This window comes from Perna viridis, chromosome 2, assembly GCF_037379345.1.
Source record: "Perna viridis isolate PV_CMFRI_1.1 ecotype Kerala chromosome 2, ASM3737934v1, whole genome shotgun sequence".
Taxonomy (NCBI): Eukaryota; Metazoa; Mollusca; class Bivalvia; order Mytilida; family Mytilidae; genus Perna; species Perna viridis.
In genome coordinates, this window is record NC_142446.1 from 56,440,965 (window position 1) to 56,461,636 (window position 20,672).

General features: G+C 33.6%; 1 protein-coding gene across 3 annotated transcripts; it reads right to left on the bottom strand.

Moving 5' to 3' along the window:
- Nucleotides 1-2,206: 2,206 nt before the first annotated feature.
- Nucleotides 2,207-16,376, bottom strand: LOC148626160 (protein-cysteine N-palmitoyltransferase HHAT-like). Of its 3 annotated transcripts, none has more exons than XM_088569903.1 (11): nucleotides 16,225-16,376; nucleotides 14,829-14,963; nucleotides 13,970-14,034; nucleotides 12,877-12,987; nucleotides 12,166-12,366; nucleotides 9,282-9,626; nucleotides 8,000-8,325; nucleotides 7,310-7,345; nucleotides 5,858-6,056; nucleotides 4,763-4,904; nucleotides 2,207-3,662 (listed from the first exon to the last, which is right to left on the bottom strand). In XM_088569903.1, exons 2-11 carry the CDS (start codon nucleotides 14,959-14,961, stop codon nucleotides 3,553-3,555), a joined length of 1,668 nt encoding a protein of 555 aa, XP_088426029.1. In that variant the 5' UTR covers nucleotides 14,962-14,963; nucleotides 16,225-16,376; the 3' UTR covers nucleotides 2,207-3,552. The 3 variants fall into 3 exon arrangements, with proteins under 3 accessions (XP_088426029.1, XP_088426030.1, XP_088426031.1); XM_088569904.1 differs by having other exon boundaries at nucleotides 16,220-16,376; XM_088569905.1 differs by lacking the exon at nucleotides 16,225-16,376 and having other exon boundaries at nucleotides 13,963-14,034.
- Nucleotides 16,377-20,672: the final 4,296 nt, after the last annotated feature.

The following is a 20,672-nucleotide window of genomic DNA, read 5'->3' on the forward strand; positions in this document are numbered from 1 at the left end:
GATCTTTGACCGCTTGTAGTAATGTAAGAAAGCAGAAATATCAAAAGCAACAGCCTTTTTAAAATGTATACTTACATATGAAATCACCGTCCCCTGAGAAATACGCTCGCCGAAAAAAACCCCAAAAAAACAGGTGCAATTTCTTTTTATCTCTGTACATGAACGCGCACTCACAATTAATTAAGGATGAAACCCACACGGAAGTGTACACAAGTGACATCAACGAGTCCACGATCAGTTAACGTACAAGCCAAGTATATTGCTCATCTTGATAAAAATAAACATTCTTGCACGCGAAAAATAAAGTGTCGATTGAGGGAAATTTTGAAAAAAAAACGCAGACAAGAACATAGAAAGAGGAAGAATAAAGTTACACACGTTTGAGTACTTTGAAACGAGAAATACTAATCACGCTATACGAGGGAGTAAACTAAGATATCTGAGAGAGAGAGAAGTATTTGTTTCCTGCAAAACATTCTCTCACCGTTGGTTTTTGAGAACCATTTAGGAACTGCAGAAGTCATCCCAGTTTTTTTTGTGGGAGTTCATATTGTAAGTGCTCAATTTTTCTTTCTTTTGTGGTGTCTTGTTTTCCAATCTTCAGTTTTTTGAAAAATATTTCATTGTATTTAGTCTGTTCTAGGTCATCTTTCTTTCCAGTTTTCACGTTAAGGCCCTAGTTCCAAAATGTGTGACGTTCGAAATTCACTCTAGAACCGACTGTGTGTAGCTTGATATAGGCAATGTATCTCTGAACATTCCTTCTACATTTTTACCGATATTTCTAATTCTTGGACATACTTATCAGGAACATTTCTTCTTCAGTATAAGATGTCGGAATTTTTATCCTCTTTGTCGTCAGGCACCACTCCTGTCGTTATACTATTTTTACGAGAGTGATGAAACAAAAAAAAACAAAAAAAATTCAGAAAGACAAAACGAATGTTTTAAAAAGAATTCCGCTGCAGTCCAGGTAGCATCCAAGCTCCGAACAGCGCCTGACGTTCAAAATTCACTCTAGTTAGAGAGAAAATGAACGTCTGCCGTTTCGTGGAGCTTGAGACAGTACTTCATACAAATATACCTCTTTCTGGGCATTGTTTGTAACACCCCAGATGATACCAATCTCCGAACAGCGCCTGACGTTCAAAATTCACTCTAGTTAGAGAGAAAATGAACGTCTGCCGTTTCGTGGAGCTTGAGACAGTATTTCATACAAACATACCACTTTTTGGGCATTGTTTGTAACATCCAAGATAATACCAATCTCCGAACAGCGTCTGACTTTCAAAAGTCACTCTAGTAATTAAGGGAGAAAACGAACGTCTGCCGCTGCATGGAACATGGGTAACATCAAGCAGGGAACTACACATCATAGACCTGTAATTTAATTTTATCATAGGTCTCTGACATCATACAAAATGCTTTTTAAAGACAACACAAGTGTGGAGTTCGAAGAAAGTTATCTAAACAATGGTGAAAATAAGCGTAAAACATCTTGTAGAAAGGGTATATACATACGCCTCTAACCGACAAAACAAGTTAATATAGTGGGACTACACTTTTTTTTACTAAGACATATAAATATCCTATCTGACACGGAGTTAGATAATGTTACCAAAACCTACAACCTTCAGTTTCACAACCCAGACTCCATAAAAATTGTGAGCATGGACCAGGTTGGTTTAACTTGATACTCCCCCTTTCGAGTAGCTCATCTGAGGTACAACAAGGAAGAGGAGAAAATATACTAGGAATAATCTGTCTTCATAATGGAGATGTAACACAGGTCATAACTAAAATCAGCTTAGAAACTGCCAGAAACAAGTTTCAGGTATCGCTAAGTGACCGTTTCTTCAGCTGGATGTACTTTATAAAATGCAAATACTTAAATCAGCCTTATTAATGTTGAAAACCTCGCGTTCCTGCTCCAGACAGCCTGGTTATAGTACATGTTTATATTTTTAAAAGATCTCACAAATGAGAGATTTTCATACTGTAATCTTAAATATAAAATATATTTATAATGACATTCCAACAAATCTATTTTATAAAATTAATGATATTTTGAAGGGTGAGAACTTGGAATAGAATGCATATTTAGAAAACTTGACCTTTTAACAAGGTGGCTATACAATGAAATAAGAGAATCAGAATTCTGATTTTTGCAAATTAAATATATAAACATTACAATTAAATGTCAAAAAAAGTTTGTTATATGTGTTTTATTACCTAATAAACAATATGTTTATAATGAAAGCTTTAAGGTAAATACATCAATAATATTCTTTACATCAACTTTTAAGTAGCAGTCTTTATATAAAAAAGACAGTATGTCAAAATCCCACCAAATTATTTTTTATTTCTACTTAAGACACTGTTACAGACCACATAACCAGTTTTAATGGTCATTCAGTTGTTGCACTTTAGAGATAAAGACTATAGATTTTATATAAAATTAGCACTTTTCAAGTCTCAGAGTCATCATTCTTGGTTTTCTGTAAAATACAGATCCTGTTTACAAATAGGACTATATTTACATATAGATATGGTTTTATATAGAGTGAAAACTGTTGTTTATTCAGTGTCTCTTTTCACGCAGAATCATGCATTGTCATGCTACATGTAAGTACACCCACTTATACAGAAAGTTGATATCATAGCTTTGAACTCATGCCTAATCTATACAAAGCCACAATCCACAATTGATGTCAATCCGTCCTGTGGTAGCGAAAATTTCTCTATCATTCCATACAGTGAAAAATTGGAAAGTCCAACTAACAGGTAGTTGAAACTGTACAGCAATCAAAATTAATTATTTGTATTATACACAAAACAAGTTTAAAATCAATTAAGCCACTGAAAGCCAAAATAATCGCTACAGAATTTTGACGGACAAACAGAATGATGGATGGACAAGATAATTCAAGTATACCACCAACTCACTGAGTGGGGATATAAAAATATGTTTACAATGAAAGTTTTAAGCTTAATACATCAGCAACTTTCTATAAGTAAATAAGCAACTTTCTATAAGTAAATAAGTAACTTGAGATATAAAGTATCAGATTTTCTAAAAAATCAGACAGATGGTGATTCATGCTTGTCAAAAATCCATCAAATTTAATTTTATTTCTTGTTCATCTTTATAAAAATCAGGCAGGAGCTGATTCATGCTTGTAAAAAATCCACCAAATTCAGTTTTATTTCTTGTTCAGAAACTGTTATAGATCACATAACCAGTCCTAGTTTTTCATTTGGGGAATTGCACTTTTGAGACAAAATTTATACATATTGTATACGAAATTAGCACTTTGAAAGAGTTATCGAACTTGATTAGGTTTGATGTGGAGGATTTTAGTGGAAGGTTAAAGTGTATTTTCTTCAAAAATACACATCTAAATACAGAAAGGACTATTGTCAGATAAAAATACAGCATATGTAGACCAAAAAGCATCATCTGATCCATGAGTTTTTTCTACACTTTGAATCACCTTACCATAGGCAGTGTCTGAATTTTATATGGAATGGTACTTAATCAATAAAATTTGTTCATTTTGACTTTTTGTCTTGTTTTCTTCTTTGACATATATGTATCTCCATACTGGACTGAATACAACAATAAATCAGGACTATTAAAACTATCCAGGATTTTAACCAACCTACAAAAAAAATAAAACAATATATAATGGTAGTTGTTTGTTCTAATTTCAACAACTGATGATCATATGTTTTCATTCATTATATAAACTCTTCAACCCTTCAAATATGTGTACATTTTCTTCCATTGGCAGTCAAAAAGAAATGTAATTAATTATAATGAAACTAAGAAATATTTGAGTTCAACAACTTTTACACCATTAATTATGGTTAAAGTGTCTAATATCATTTATTTTTACCAAAGGTTTGAGTCGATAAAAGAGTCAAATAGCCCAAAAAATCAAAATTACTTTGGACGAAATTACTTTTTGTAAAGGTGTTATAAGATGATTATTTTTTATAATCCCAAACTAATTTTGCAAAATTTTGATAGGCAATGCAAGTACTTAAAAATGGTTTTTAATGCAAAATATTGTTATTTATTCTCTTACCATATTTTGAATGAAATCAATGTGTGTGCATGCAAGTTACAAAAAGATATTTACATCATCTAAAAGTTACCTCATGGACTTCAATACAATGGTAACTGTAATGGTCTTCAATTTTAATTAGAATTTTTTTTAACAGTTCTACTAAAATTCGTAGCTCTCATGTACACAGGTTAACAGTTCTACTAAAATTTGTAGCTCTCATGTATATAGATTAACAGTTCTACTAAAATTTGTAGCTCTCATGTATATAGATTAACAGTTCTACTAAAATTTGCAGCTCTCATGTATATAGATTAACAGTTCTACTAAAATTTGTAGCTCTCATGAATAAAGATTAACAGCTCTACTAAAATTCGTAGCTCCTAAGTACAGATTAACAGCTCTACTAAAATTTGTAGCTCTCATGTATACAGGTTAACAGCTCTACTAAAATTTGTAGCTCTCACGTATACAGATTAACACTTCTACTAAAATTCATAGCTCTCATGTATACAGATTAACAGTTCTACTAAAATTTGTAGAACATGGGGAAATAATCTATATTCTCACGTATATAGATTATTTCCCCAAGTCACAATTTTCATGCTCTTTTTCCAATACCCCTTCCCCAAAACAGCAAGAAACTAACTGACCTTACTTCATTGACAGATTTCAATAGCTACACCACTTACCATTAACAATGAATTTTTGGTAATAAATGAACCCTACGACACTGCCTCCAAAGAAACAGAATGCTGTGAATGTTGACATGATAAACATCGGCACTACAGCAAGACCCTGAAGTCGTCTATAAGTACCTGGCATGTAACTTTTCTGAAAAGTAAAACAAATATTCAGTTTTTGTACAAAAGAACATTTAAAAATAGATAAAGTATATTCATTCACAAAATTTGTATACATGCATGAAAATGTAGTACATGTATTGCAAATCTAAATATCCCTATTGGCAAGATTCTTGTTTTCACACTGAAAGTGATAAAGTAATTAAGAACTATCAGTTGTTGTATATCCAAGTATTGTCATCTTTTATACTGCAGAGAAAGAAATGAAAACTGGGGAGGGTGGTAGTGGATCTTTACATTCTGAAAAGGGGACCCTCGAGTGATCCCCAATTTTGTTTATACAAACTTTTTGACTTAATAAGATGGTCCTGTCCCCCTTGGATCCACCTATTGAGGGTCTGATAGGGTAAGGAACTAGCCATTTTATAAGCAAGGGGAGATTTATTATTCTAAATTTTAGCCCCAGAATTTTTTTTACTCAGCTACGGACAGATAAAAAAGTTATGACCAAATATCCCCCATTACTTAACAATGTAGATTTACAAATACAGAATTTTTCAACTCAGGTGCTGCAGAGAAAAAAAATATGTCCACTCTTGATGAAAAAAAAAACTTTTTGTTCAACAAAAAACCCAAGGCAGCCTGTGAGAAGAAAATGGTTCGAGCCTTATGACTGTTCTATGATAATTGGGGTTATTACGATCTAGACTGTCCTTACGGATCTCGCATGACTACCCCTTATGGGGATTCTGTTAGTAGATGTCTGTTAGTAGTTGGAGGAAGCGGAGCCCAGCCTTCAGGATACCTGACCGAAGAACTCAGAGTATGTCCTACTAGAGGCTGGGCTGCTCCGTTGATGCTCTGGCCTACTCCCAGACCCCACGTGGGTTCGAGAGCCTTTCCCCACTCTTAACTATTTGGGAGTTTGTCAACGTGTAGAGTGGACTGTTCTATATCTAATCATTCATATAAATAATTACTTACAAATCTGCATACTATTGGTTGATGATCTATCCAATTGCCTAAAACCTCGAGTAAAATACCAATGAAGTTAAATAGCGTCCATAAGAAGATGTAGTATTCTATACCGTGCCATATATAGACAAAGATGAAACAGGCTAATGAACACAATAGTTTCTGTAGTAGGTTACCTCTTCCTCCACCAAGTGGAATATAAATATATCTAAAATAAATCAAAGAAAATAAAGAAATATAAACTAATGAATTATTCACATAGTTTTTGAAAAAAAAATTTTTTTTTTGTAATTCTTAATAAAAAACACTCGAATCTCTTCTGTGTGAATTGTACTATATTAATGGTACTTAAGTTCTCACATTTGATTTGTTAATGTTTTAAAGCTAAAGTTCACTATTTTTTTATTTCAAACAGTAACAATTAAATCAGTGGTGGATGCATGGAAGTAGAAATTTTTGTAATTTATTTTGTACAAAATTTGGGCAAAGATGAGGAAATATTAGCTTGAAAACCCCCTTTCAAAATCTGAGGATCTGTCTCATAGTTAACACTGTGCTTTAGCACCTTTACCCACTTATGTGGTTGTGAATGCTTTAAAATATTAGGAAGCGGTTCCAGAAAGCTTGCACTAAATTTCTAGTGTCAGTTTACTGCTCCTATTTTTAGGTTTGATTCCAAAACATGAAATGATGTGATCATTGTAAGAATGTTAAACTACTTATGTTTGTTTGTTTGTTTGTTGGGGTTTAACGTCTGAGCAGCAATATTTCAGCTATATTCAGACGATGAACATGAAATTGATGATAAAATGAACATGAAATGATGATGAAATGAAAAAGGGATGGGACGCAAGGACAATGGGGTCGACAAATTTTGATTGCCACGGGAAATAGGGAGAGATGGGTAGAGTCTGGCAATTTAGTCTCCTGTGGCGGAGCCCTATGGTTCCTACTCCGGGAAAATACCACAGTAGGGTTCTTTAACGTGCGAGGAACGTGGCTTCTTTCCCAACACAGTGCACCACTATGGTTTGCGGTCAGGTTTTCCATATTATAGCCTGACAACCCCAGCATGTAACACGCCAGGGGTACCCCATTCCACCACCTGGGGCACACATCCCAATTGCTCTGTGGGCAGAGTGCCCTAGCCCCCGGCAAGGGTTCTGAGCACTTATTTAGCCGCCTTTTACGACAAGCTTAGGTCTATTCTTTTAACACCTGGACCTGCACGGGGATTTTTAAACTACTTAAAGTAAGCAATTATTTTTTCTGAAGTCCGATTGGAATTTTATGATAAAATAAAGCCCTTTTTTTTTTAAAAAGGTGTGCTAGAGAAAATAAAATATTAGGAAGCGGTTCCAGAAATTCTGAAAAAAGGCGACCAACTACAGTGATTTTCTATATATCCCCTCCTCCCCCACCTATCATTTTTGACAATCTTACATCACATAATAAACAGACCTTTTTATAAAGCTATACATTCCTCTGTCAAAATATCTATGAAAAAAAATTAAATATTTGTCAGTTAAAACATATTTATACTGGTATAAAACCACTTTCTGTTGACATAACTTAGTTTTATTTTTAGGTCTTAGCAATGAGAACTTTTATTTGCATTTCAACAGAGAATTGGTTCCTTGGAGTCCTGGTCTATGCTCCCTGTTTTCAGTGGAGTCCTGGTTGCTCATTTACTTTTGTTTCTATGTGTGTGTTATTTTGGTTATTTCATGTTCTTTGTTGTGTATGTGTATCTGTTTTCTTTGTCTAGTTGTTATCCTTGGGTTATGTTTCTTTTGATTACTGTTGAAATTCTGGTTCCCTTGATTTCCCTTTGCAATTTGAATGTTTCCTTAGTAGAACAACTATTGTAGAAATGATGATGAAATTGCCTAATTATATATAAAAAAAACTTTAACATTGTCTTTCAATGTTTTTTTGTAAATATATAAACTTTGGAGAAAAAAAAACACATCAAACCAAACCACTACCCAGCCAAAAGTGTCACATATGAGAATCACATGATATGATAATCATATGTTTTTCACTAACTTAAGATTATCACATGTTATCAAGCCAAAATTATCATAAGATTATCAAATGAATCAAGCACAATATGATTATCATATGTGACCAAATTGGCTGTGTACATACTTCCACATATCGGAATATGAATATATATGCCCAATGCATTTTGGTCCATCTGGTGGGTCCATGCCACACACCCTTGCCACAACTGTTGGCAGACCAAACATCACAGTATATTTTATCATGAAGAATTGACCTTGGCAGTAACCCATTCCAGAAAGTGTCTCCAAATCCATATCTCTTATCACAGACAAGTTACGTTGAAGTGCATTAAAATAAAAGAAATGCAGGATAAACTCATTGAAAAATGCCCAGAAAACACATCTAAGGGCAAGAAAAGATGCTGATATCAAACGTCCTTCTCTGAAAGACTTTTCCTTTGATTCATTCATCTGAAATAAATACATAACACCCTATCATTATAACTGATCTGAAACTAAGATTAACTAAATTATAAAACATTTGTTTCACACAATTTATCCCTTAAAATTAAATAATATCAAATAAAAGCACAGTACAGGTACTTGTATTATAAAAATAATATACAAAATATGTTAACCTTTTAGAACCGGTAAATACATGTAAAGAAATCTTATTTTTAAAATACAGCGATAAAATAAACAATTAAAAACAATAGTGCCAGGTAACAGAACAGAATTTTTGCATTTGACAAAGTTAGAGTCCTCATTCCAATTATGATGTATTAGACATTCCAAAATAAAATTATCTAAATTATGCAAAAACAAATCTTTCTACAATTGCTAATCTTCTATCTAACTTAGTTCAACTATAACTTAATCAAAGCACTGATGGCGTTGAACCTCCAATGAAATATTTATAGGTATTTAAAAAACTGTATAATCTGCTGATGGTAATATGTTCTTTCTGTATTTCCAAAAGATCAGCGCTTTCACTACTACTAGAACTACACATCCACACAATACTGATTATTCAAAAGTAATTTTCTTTCTTTTTTTGTTTCATTTTGTTTTTATTTTGTTTCTTGACAATCTAGTTTTAATTTTAAACGTAGCCAATCACATGGAATCTATATATGGATATCAAAGGCATTAATAAAATATAGTTCAGACTCCTATATATGTATTTGAATTAATCTTTGACAATCAATCATGTAAAAGAAAATTTCAATCGTACACTGTAAAAATGTGCAATATATTTATACGAAATAATCAATTTGATTCATTTTAATATTCATCTGCCAGATCTCTTTCTCGGTTGAAGTACTTTTAAGGCGGTTATCAACCGGAAGTCGTTTTGATTGACATCAGATGGATTTAAGACTCAGAAGTCACATGACTACCGAGTAAATACTATATGACACACTTACTTGTTGAGAGAACTCATCATAGGTAATAATGGGTCCAGAAAAGAATAGTGGAAAATAAAAAATATAGAAAAAAGCATCAATTAGTGAAAATTTCATCAGCTCATTCTTCTTTCCTAGTTCATTCTGTTCTTTCTCCAGGTATAATGTGTCACTATCTACAGCATGCTCGGCTATAGTATCATTCTTTAATGTGTCACTGTCTACAGCATGCTCTGCTATAGTATCACTCATCACTGAAGAACACTTTTCTAGACAAAAACTGGTATATTTAAGATGCACCAATGCCAGCGTGAACATTAACATATAGTATAATTTACCATCACTATCTCCAGGATTAAGGAGTTTCTGAAAAAAAAAAATGTTAATAATAGGACCTAAATGGAAGATTAAGTGATATGAAGCCACTTTATGGTGAAAAAAGGGGATGGCAAATGTTCAAAATGGCCTAAAAAAACTCAAACTACATTTTGACTAAGACTGAACTTGGTCTGTATTTAACCTTACTTAACAAATGTGCAAAGTAAAAAAATTCATTGATCTGTTCTCAAGTTATCACATAATACCGTGCCACTTCGTGTGGTGGGGTATAAAAATTATTAAGGCTTTAAAATACTTTTCAATATCCTTTCTAAAGATCCCAAGTACCGTGAACCACGCTCCATAAATTGGAATTATAACTTTAAAGTTCTTATGGATGCCGTCGAGGACTATGCAAGAAAATGGATAAAACGAGAACAAGAAGACATTGATTCTCAGTCAGAGTGGTTAAAGGCCGTGAGGTCTTTAATTTTGAAACGAATGAAAGTTTTAAGTAGGTCAATGAGTGCCAAGGCTACATCAGTTTTCAAAGACCCTGATGTAGCAAAAACATTGTCTACTATATATGACAAATATGTTGTCATACCAGCAGACAAAGCCCAAAAAAACATTGTTTTTGTCTGCAAAACGTTTTATATCCAATGGTTATTATCAGAGGTAGACATAGAAAATAATAGCAGTGATAGGACCTACACTGCTACCACTCTCTCCAAAGAAGAGATTGTGGAAACCATAAATCTGTGCTATCGTCTTTTGGTCTCTCTACCAGGGACGATGATTGTGATTTACCTTCTATGTACTGGATTCCTAAACTTCACAAGAATCCATACAAACAACATTTCTTAGCTGGATCTGCAAAATGTACCACCAAACCTCTTTCAAAACTTTTAACTTCTATACTCACAACTGTCAAAGAGGGTCTACAGTCCTACCACAATACTTGTTACTCCCATAGTGGTATTAATTCAAAGTGGATCCTGAAAAATTCGAAAGATCTTTTGGAGACAATACGTTCAAGACTATTATCTGAATATAGTAGCATTAAAACCTATGATCTTTCAACACTGTATACTTCTATTCCCCACACTCAGTTAAAATCCCGACTTAAAAACATTATACATCGTTGTTTTTCCAAAAAAGATGGTATACCTAGATACAAATATATGGTTCTTGGTAGAGATTGCTCATACTTTGTAAAAAATAATTCCAAATCATCTTCCAAATATACAGAGGAAGATGTTTACAAAATGCTGGAATTTTTAATTGACAACATATTTGTCCAGTGTGGTGGACGTGTTTTTCAACAAACGGTCGGCATTCCAATGGGAACAAATTGTGCTCCTTTACTTGCTGACCTATTCCTTCACTCTTATGAGGCTGACTTTATAGCTGATTTGATCAGAAAGAAAGAATATCGTTTGGCTAGATCCTTCAATCTCAGTTTCCGCTATATAGATGACGTATTATCTTTAAACAATCCTAATTTTGGGGATTTGATACATTGCATCTACCCAAAAGAACCTGAGATAAAGGATACTACAGACGCTGTGAAGTTAGCCTCATATCTTGACCTACACTTAGAAATCGATGGTAAAGGAAAACTATTGACCAAACTTTACGACAAATGTGATGACTTTTCATTCAGAATTGTCAACTTTCCTTTCATCTGTGGCAACATCCCTTTGGCTCCTGCGTATGGAGTGTTCATATCACAACTCATATGTTATGCCAGAGCTTGCCGAAACTACGCAGACTTTTTGTATCGCGCTAGAACTCTAACAAATAGGCTTCTGGAACAGGGTTATGTTGCTACAAGATTGAAGTCATCACTACAGAAGTTTTATGGTCGTCATCATGAACTCGTGGGTCGTTATGGTGTATCCATCAGCACCATGAAAACTGATGTATTCAACGGGTCATAGTTTCCTTTCCTCATTTGTCTACCCCGGACATGACTTTTTATGAGCAACTCAACGGGTGTTTCTAGAAAAGCTGAGGACGCTTACCCTAATGGTGCACCTGGTCCATGCTCCCAGTTTTTAGTGGCGTCCGAGTTGCTCATTTGCTTTTGTTACTTTGTATGTGTGATTTTGGTTGGTTTGTGTTCTTTGTTGTGTATGTCTGTTTTCCATGTCTGGTCTTTGTCCCTGGATTACATTCTTTTGATTACCGCTATAACCTTGGTTTCCTTGATTACTCTTTCATAGTATAAGAACATGCACACAACTTAATTCTTGAATTGTAGAAAGTAAAAATCAAGAAATTAATCTCTGGTACGGTATATTACTTCTTTAATTCATAATGAAATTGATATTGTAAATCATGGAATTTTCACAGCAGTTTTATTTTTGCTATATTCGTGGTAAAACCTGTCATGCAAAAATTAAATTTTAAAAAATAACTATTTCCCTTAAAAAACATAATAAAATGATTTAAGGAACTAAAGCATATTCAAAACTGGCCACAAGTAAATAAAAAAAAAAAAAGGTGAATTTTTGTGAAAAAATTTCCTGCCCTTGCTAATAAAACAGTTAGTGCCTTTTAAAAAATAATTTGATAAACTCACCATCCAAGATATAAAAGGTTCGAAGTTCAATGTGGAAATTAATATAATTGACAAAATCCACACCACAGATTTAGATCTGACATAGCAGACAACAGTCAACATGAAGATGGAATGTGCACAGAGCAGCAGGAGGGATTTAAATCCAAGAATAAGGGTTAAAACAACCAGAGAGAATATCAATCCGACATATCTTCTATGGACCTGAAAAAAGAAAGCAGTTGACATTTCCTTGAGTATTGTGATTTGTAGTACAAAATGAATCAAGATGAAACAAGTATTGTTTTAATTTGGAATTATTTTGGATTTAAGAAAATAAGTAAAAAAATAATTATACAACTTACCCTTACCTAAGAGGGTTAGTTATACAAATTATTTTTTTAGTCATTTTCTAAATTCCAAAATAATTCTAAAATTATAAATATATTATTGAGAATTCAGAAGTAATTGCATGCATATCATATGTTTGAATATTTGCTTTTACATGTATATATTTGATAAATATATTAAAAATTGTATTTGGAAGGACTTCAATCATAGAATGAGGAGAATTAAGATGCTCCATTAGGTCCTGTCTACTAGTACCTGATGTCTGATCAGATGATAAATCACAAACTAAAAGTATCTTAATAGAAAGATTGACAAGGTATATATAAGCAAAGAACACATATTGGTCACTCTGAATGACAAGAATTAAAATCAAGTAAAACTTACCAATGTTAAGTAGTGAACAGCTAAGCAATCTAAAGCAATGTAGGCAATATACCAATGTCCTATGGACCAAAACAGATTGTAGAAAAAATACCATTCATAGTTTGAAATGTCCTGTGAAGTAAATGAGGTTAAATATTTCATGGCATTGTCACTTGTGAAGTTATTATAACTACAATACCAGTTTAATAGATTTAAAGCCCTTAACGGGGCCCTGAGCTTGGTACAACAACAGAGGCTGAACCCTTAACTGTTAGGAAAAGTATAGACAAATCATTCAAGGTTGATCTAGCTCTGAATTAGTATTGCAATAAAATATATGTATTTGAAATTGGATAAGAATTTGACCAGAATGTAAGTGGCCCCTTTTGGTCTCAAATTCCTGAATGGTTCCAGTCACAACCCCTTTAATACATCAATCCCAAAATATACAAAATCATTTGTTTTAAATTGGCAGACTCTTTTCATGCCATTCTTTTTGTTTCCACTTTGTAAATTATTGCACATGAAATGCATGCATTGTAATGATATTTCCAATTTTTTTTTTATCAATTGATTAAATGCTTTGAAATAAATGCAGCATAGGGCATTACATTTGCACAATTAACGTAGCAGCCAAAAAAATTTGGCCATATCATTGTTCGTTTTTTTTTTTTAAATCTGGATAAGATAACATATTGTCAAGACATTAGTATTTATATATTATTATATAGATAGCAGTGATTTACCTAATGTTCCCAGTATAAAAATTTTCGATAATTCACACTGTGAAATAAATTTCATTCTCGCGCTTTCTCCTGCCACAACACGAATATCAATCTGTCCTTCAAAAAATTTTAAATTCACGTTAAAATAGTTATGGATAATGGTGGCTATCTACATAATAAATAGGATAATCAATAAGGACCATTCGTGCCAAGAACGCATTAAGATTTAACTCGTGCGCAGAACAAGTTCCACACACTTTTTAACTCTAGACATTTTTTGGCACTCGTGACCATATTTTGGTTTATTCACTCTTTCCAATTTATTATCCTATTAGTATATAAATTTGTGCTTGTCCGAGTTAGAAGATTAAATCATAATTACACTGAACCTTTTCTCGTGGAATGAATGTCCAACCACTGTCAAAATCATACAAATTCAGCAATCCTTCATATTCTGAATTAGAAAAAAAAACCCACCTAAATCAATGTTGCAGAAAGTTTCTAAACTAATTAATAACTATATAACATACTATTTTGTCCATGCAGTATATGTATGTTGAAAGAATAATCAAGGGAACCAAGGTTATAGCGGTAATCAAAAGAATGTAATCCAGTGACAAAGACCAGTCATGGAAAACAGACATACACAATAAAGAACATAAAGTAACTAAAATCATACATACAAAGTAACAAAAGCAAATGAGCATCTCAGACTCCACTAAAAACTGGGAGCATGGACCAGGTGCACCAGTAGGGTAAGTATCGTCTGCCTTTCTAGAAACTTCCAACAAGTTGCTCATAAAAAGTCAATTCTGGGGTAGAAGAAAGCGGAAATGAAAACGAAGACATGTTGAACAAAGCAGTTTTCATGGTGCAGATGGATACACCTTAACGATCCACGAGTTCATGATGACGACCATAAAACTTCTGTATCTGTAGTGATGACATCAATCTTGTAGCAATATAACCCTGTTCCAGAAGCTTATTTGTTATTTTAAAGTGTATAAATAACAGTTTTAAACTATTTAAAATAAATAGTATTCCTTCAAATGTTTTCAGTGTCATAAATATGTGATTTTTTATCTTAAATTTTGGACCTTAATCCACATGGTATTTACTTATTCTCTCTAACCTTATCTCGGATATGTTCCTATAGAGTTGTAATTTTACTGTAATGTAATGAACTAAAAGCTAAAGTTCAGCTTACGTCATGGCATAAGAATAAAAAAGGAATACATAAGAACTTACTTTTAGATGCAGTATAAACACAGTATATGATGTAAGCCACAGAAGATACATGAACCATGAAATAAAAGTAGATCTCAGCTGAAGGCAGAACTTTGTTCTTCCCAACAGGGATATCTTTTTTCTTTGTTGACATTCCTAAGGATAAAGAAGTTCAATTGTTATGCTATCTCGACAAACTTATAAAACATATTTGCTGTATAGAATTGCCATTCTTCTCGACTTTTACAATTTAAACCTTCCGAGAAAAAAAATAGAATTACAGTGAGAACTATCTCACAAAAGAATACCATCTGCAACCCTTATGTCATGTATGTATGCAAATACAGTATGCTTTCTAAAAATATCATGTGATTCTAAAGTTTTGATATAAACCAAAATATTATTCACATCTTACGTGTGAATTCAGATATAAATTAAAATAGTTAATTCTACTACTACAGAATGTGTATTTCAATGAGAAACTTTGTGTTTGGCTACATGTAAATGAAACCCAAAATTCATTTTGATCTCAACTCTAAATAGCAGGTGAACAATGGCATAACTTGATAAAAATCATTTCGTAAAAGTTTCATTTTACAAAGACTGCAAAGATTAATTTCAGTGGTTTGTGAGAAGGTACTGAGGATTGGTCATGTGGTCTGTAACAGTTTCTAGTAAGTTTGTGGGGTATTTGGCATGCATGCATCCCCTTATCTTGTCTGCTATTTATAGAATGCTAAATGTACCACAAATTTAAAAGATTAACAAAAGAAATCAAGCTAATTTTCACAACCTTTACTACTGAGAAATCATCATTTATTTCTAGCATATGTATATATATCAAATTCCACATTGGTTAACAAATACAAAATTTACCTGGTCTTCAGTACAATAACATCACACATAAAGTATGCATGTGCTCACTTGTAACTGTCAATTAACATTAAGAATTCAAACAGCAACTTTTTACCCCATTTAACTGGCTCAGTTGTCAACATTAAAATGGTTTACATGTAATTTGTTGATAAATTTCTTTTAAAAAAGTGCTTTACATATATTTATAGCAAACCTATATGAATACACCAAATGAAGCACATTCCCATTTATCATGGGCAATAACTCATTCAACCATTCAGCGTGAGTAGTGCAGTGGAACGAAGAACTTAAGTTCAAGTTAACACAGACGTAGGGTGACATTTTTAAATATTGGATTAATAAGCGAATAAACTAAAGTTTCAGTTAAGGTTGTTTCAAACTATGTAAATCTTTGTTAATCAGAGAGAGTTTCAAGCACAAGCACTAGACATTATATCAGTCGAATTAGGAACAAGGGCAAGAGTAATAGTGTCCATATAATTATATCATGTTTGTAATTCAACTGATATAATGTCCAGTGCTTGTGGTAAATGCACCTTACTGTTGTCTGAAAAACACTCTTAAATCAAGTTCCTTTTTTTTGTGGTTAGTCCAAATAGTTATGCTATCTCCGGAGGCTTTATTTTTCGTTAGTGTACTCAGACGTCTCAGTGCCGCGACGCCTCATTGCCCTGTCTGGACAACTAATGGGTAAATTTGTACTGGGGAATGAAACGCCAAATATACAAATTTTTCACACTAACCAGGCTGCTTCGCCCAAATGAACTTGTTTTTTATCAGGGTTTGTAAAGTGTGGATGGGTGATGTCAACAAAACCCGAGGTTTATAGTCGTACGGTGACCATATGAAAACAAATGAGACTTCCAAGGGTGGATTCAGGCGTGGCGGGCGTGTGCCCCCTTAAAATTTGTAAAGCATGGGTTGTCAAGGGTAGATTTAAGCGGTTTTAGGTTGAAACTTTAATTTCTCGTTAATTTTACAACCAAATATATCTACATTGTACCCACTCTAGAAGAATATTTAAAAAAAAAATAACCTAAAATTTTTTTAACCGTGCGCCTCCCTAATCTAAAATCCTGGATCCGCACCTGAATTCCTCCTTAAAAAATCAAGGAATTTCCATCCAGGAAAATGCAAACACATGACAATAAATACTTTGAAACAACCTATAGATACAACATATAAACTAAATAACAAAGAAGGAGGAAAAATATTGAGTTCACCATTCATTCTGAGTTATTATTTGGCAAGTATATTTGTGAAAAAGTGAACAAAACCAGGGACGGATATAGACACTTTGAAAAGGATGGGTGCCAGCCGTGATTCCTCAGAAAAAGGGGGTACTAGGGCATTATTTGCAATCTTTTGTCAATTTTTCACACGAAAGTGAACAATTTTCTAATAAAAAGGGGTTGCCATGACAACCCCTCTGGATCCATCACTGAAAGATAACTCAATGTTCGCCTTTATCAGACGATCCTTCAGAAACCTCGATGAAAAAAAACCTTTAACCCTATATATGCCCCTGGTAGGATCACAACTTGATCATGCCAGTTCTGTTTTTTTTGGGCTCCATACAAAGTAAAACACGTAGAGCTACAAAGCAGATTCGAAGTCTTAAAAATATGACCACCCCGGAAATATTACGGAAACTAAAACTGCCAACACCAAATTACAGTAGAATTAGGGATAACATAATTGAAGTATATAAAATGGTCATTAACAAATAAACAAGTGCTTGTTCATGCCTTCCACTCGTCAAAGACAAACAGAGAAAATAGCACACCAGTGAGCAAAAAAGGAGATATGTAGAAACTTTTTTAAAAATTAGAACAAGCAAAAAAAACAAAAAACAAAAAAACAAAACAAAACAAACTAACAAACAAAACTGAGTAGACAATTTTTGGTGCACTCAAGAAATACTTTATGATGATTATAAAGCAGATAGAAATCATATCCAAACGGGGAGTCACGCAGAGTTATATCATCAGGGTATGGAGTCCGGAGTAGAGGCTATAAGAAAGCATCGCTAGGTGTCACTGGGTATTAAAGCATCGAAGACAACTTGACATTATATACTAACCCCAAAGAACATTATCCCAAGCAACCGTAACTTCCCTTAAAAAGGACAGGGACCGAGTGAACTTTAACTCTCTCCTCTTTTTTTTTTAAATATAAACTGCTCTCGTCCGGTAGTATGCATATAAACGAATTCAGGGAGTGAAAATTGAATATATTCTGCTTTAGTTCTATGCTATGTGGATGCATCCCATGCGACAATGTGTTACAGACAAAGACGCTGTTCATGTGACCTTTCCCTTTGTCCTCAGAGAATGGTGCCCAGGATTCTTTTGCCTTAGATATTTGACACTTAAAGCGATGTGTCGCCTATTATGAAAACCTCCGATACATCCTTTTCATAGGAAAACTGTTCTTCTGACTACAAAATTTCAGGGGGAGGGGTACTTCATCTCCGCTCCCCCTAAACCACCGCCTCCCACCCTCCTGACCATCGCTTCCCGGTCCCTTTCAATTTAAAATTTTCAATTAATATGTCCATATCTATTGTATAAGCGTGATCAGGTAAATGTAATAGCCTTTTGAATGTAAATAATAATAAAAAAACACGTGCTTTTGGTCTATTTTAAGCCTGACATGTGATAACCCATTATAAATAACAAAATCCCAACATATTGGATTGAACACATACACCAAAAGCACATAGTTTCTATTTTTGTTAACATTTATCTGAACTATTTATTTTATCAGGTCCGTTCGCCCCGAGTCCGTTCCCTTGGGTGTAGTCCGAATTCCCACTGACCCTGCAATCCTCCTTTTTTTTTTCATTTAGATATTGATGTGTCGGCCGGGTTGTGGGATCAGAACGATGTGCCATACAAAAGATGGAGATTCGGCGATACGCCCTTCAACCGCTTCTAACGACTTTCAAGTTAAAATCGTGCATGTCACACCTACTTAGTTCGATTCCAGAATCATTTTTCTATATGCCATATTTGCTACAAAACTTACTTCTTTTGTTGAGGTTTTGATCATTTTCCACGAGAAAGTCCAACTCATAAAATTATTACGTTGAACATTGGTATCAAGAAAATAAGAGCTTGGAAGCAGTAGTCAGCTGGTTTTCGATCATTTATGGTTACCGTAAATATGCTTTCAACTTTTTCATAAATTTTGCAACAGCGAAAAATGTTTTTAAATTATACATGGTTGCCGCGGTTAGTCACGATTTCAATAAGTGGATAAAATATTCTAACTTAAACCATATAACTGGGTATTGTATTGGGCGGACGGACTCGGGTTGGTAGTATTAGGGCGAACAGACCCGGATTCTTTTTCTCATGAGCACTCTTACGATAAAGGTTGTAATATTAAATGGAAAATTTGCATAATGGGTAATGTGAAATATTTTTATTATACAATTTTTTGTCCGGTAAATGTGGTCAGAGTTCGTATGATATTAGAAATGTGTCCAGAAATTCTGAAGAAATCCTAATTCTTGAAGAGTTTTGTTCATTATATAGATAGTGAAAAAAATAGACAATACACGAGCCGTTTTGGGGAAATATTTTATAATTAAGCCATGCCCTGCTTTGTTGGTAAACGTTGAAATATTTTTATTATACAATTTTTTTCCGGTAAATGTGGTCAGAGTTCGTATGATATTAGAAATGTGTTTTTATGTCTTGCCGACTTTAAATAAGGCTTGTCTATGTCTATGTTGACCTACATTGCCAACACCAACCAAATACAAGTTGTCAACCAACCATAAGTCAACGTTAGCCCAACGGAAGCATGCTGTCTGGGTTTCAGTAATGAATAATTAGTTCCATAAAGCTTAAATGCAATTCTGACGGGTTCATACATCATAATCATTTGGAGTTCATTGTCATTTGAAGACACATGTACAGTATCGGAAAGTATCATTTTATACCGTTTACTAAAATGGAATATGACCCAAAAAATCCCGGGATCGACTTCCCGTGGTGCATGTTTATTTTCCGTTAATTTTTACTTAAAATTTTGCTAAAACGATTTGCACTAGTTCGGCAACCATATTATGGGTATCTAATGTACCAAATTCGTTTGGAGGGCCATACTGTGGAAGGTCAGTGTCCTTTATCCTTTTATTTTACTCTTTTGATTTCCTTAACACTCCGAGCGAGAAAATTGTTCGTTAAAATTTCGTTACCTCTATCAACAAGTTATATAAATTAAGTCATGCATTTTAGGAAAATTTCGAAAATTATAACAAGTTCGCCATTATAGACTACGAAACAATTAGAATGCTTCGAACAACGAATCACTACCGAATTGTTTGTATTGAGGTATGTGGCATGACAATCCTTTTTATTTTACAGTGACCGGAACTATTGGACACACGGGTAGTCCACCAAACCTGTAATATTGTGCAAAACAACCAACAAGACAGCGGCGGATCACGGAAGTTTTCAGGGGGAGTAATTTGGAACATCCCTTTTTTGTTGGAGAAGTTTGTTAACTTCGTTCAAAATTGGAGCAAAATAATAAGCCAATAATAACCTGCAGTCCTTTTCACAAAAAATCTTAAGTGTAAAATTAGTCTAAGTTATAACGTCATAGTAAATAAAAATATATGTCGTCATAACTTACGACTAATTTTACACTTCCGATTTTTTGTGAAAAGGGCAACTGATACTACCTTATCAAATTCTCAGGAGCCGTTCCTGCAACAACTAAGAAAGCACCATCTAACCTTCAACGTGGAGTATAACTCAGAATAACCCATTCATACATAGATAGCCTATTAACAATGTACACAACCAACAACTCGAATTGTAATGACTGTGGTATGATACCTTGTATGCTGTTTTATAGATGGACTCAATTAATACTGCAAACGTAACTTAAATGACACTACTCTTTTCAATTTTAGTTGAATTGGACATTCATTATAACTTTTGAAACTACACTGTATATGTGAAAGAAAAC

Coding starts and splice junctions, on each gene's coding strand:
- LOC148626160 (XM_088569903.1), bottom strand. CDS start 14,961: ATGTCAACAAAGAAAAAAGATATCCCTGTTGGGAAGAACAAAGTTCTG. Junction 12,988..13,969: donor CATTCATTCCACGAGAAAAG/GTTCAGTGTAAT, acceptor TTTACTTCACAG/GACATTTCAAACTATGAATG. Junction 9,627..12,165: donor AACCTTTTATATCTTGGATG/GTGAGTTTATCA, acceptor TTTTTTTTTCAG/AAACTCCTTAATCCTGGAGA.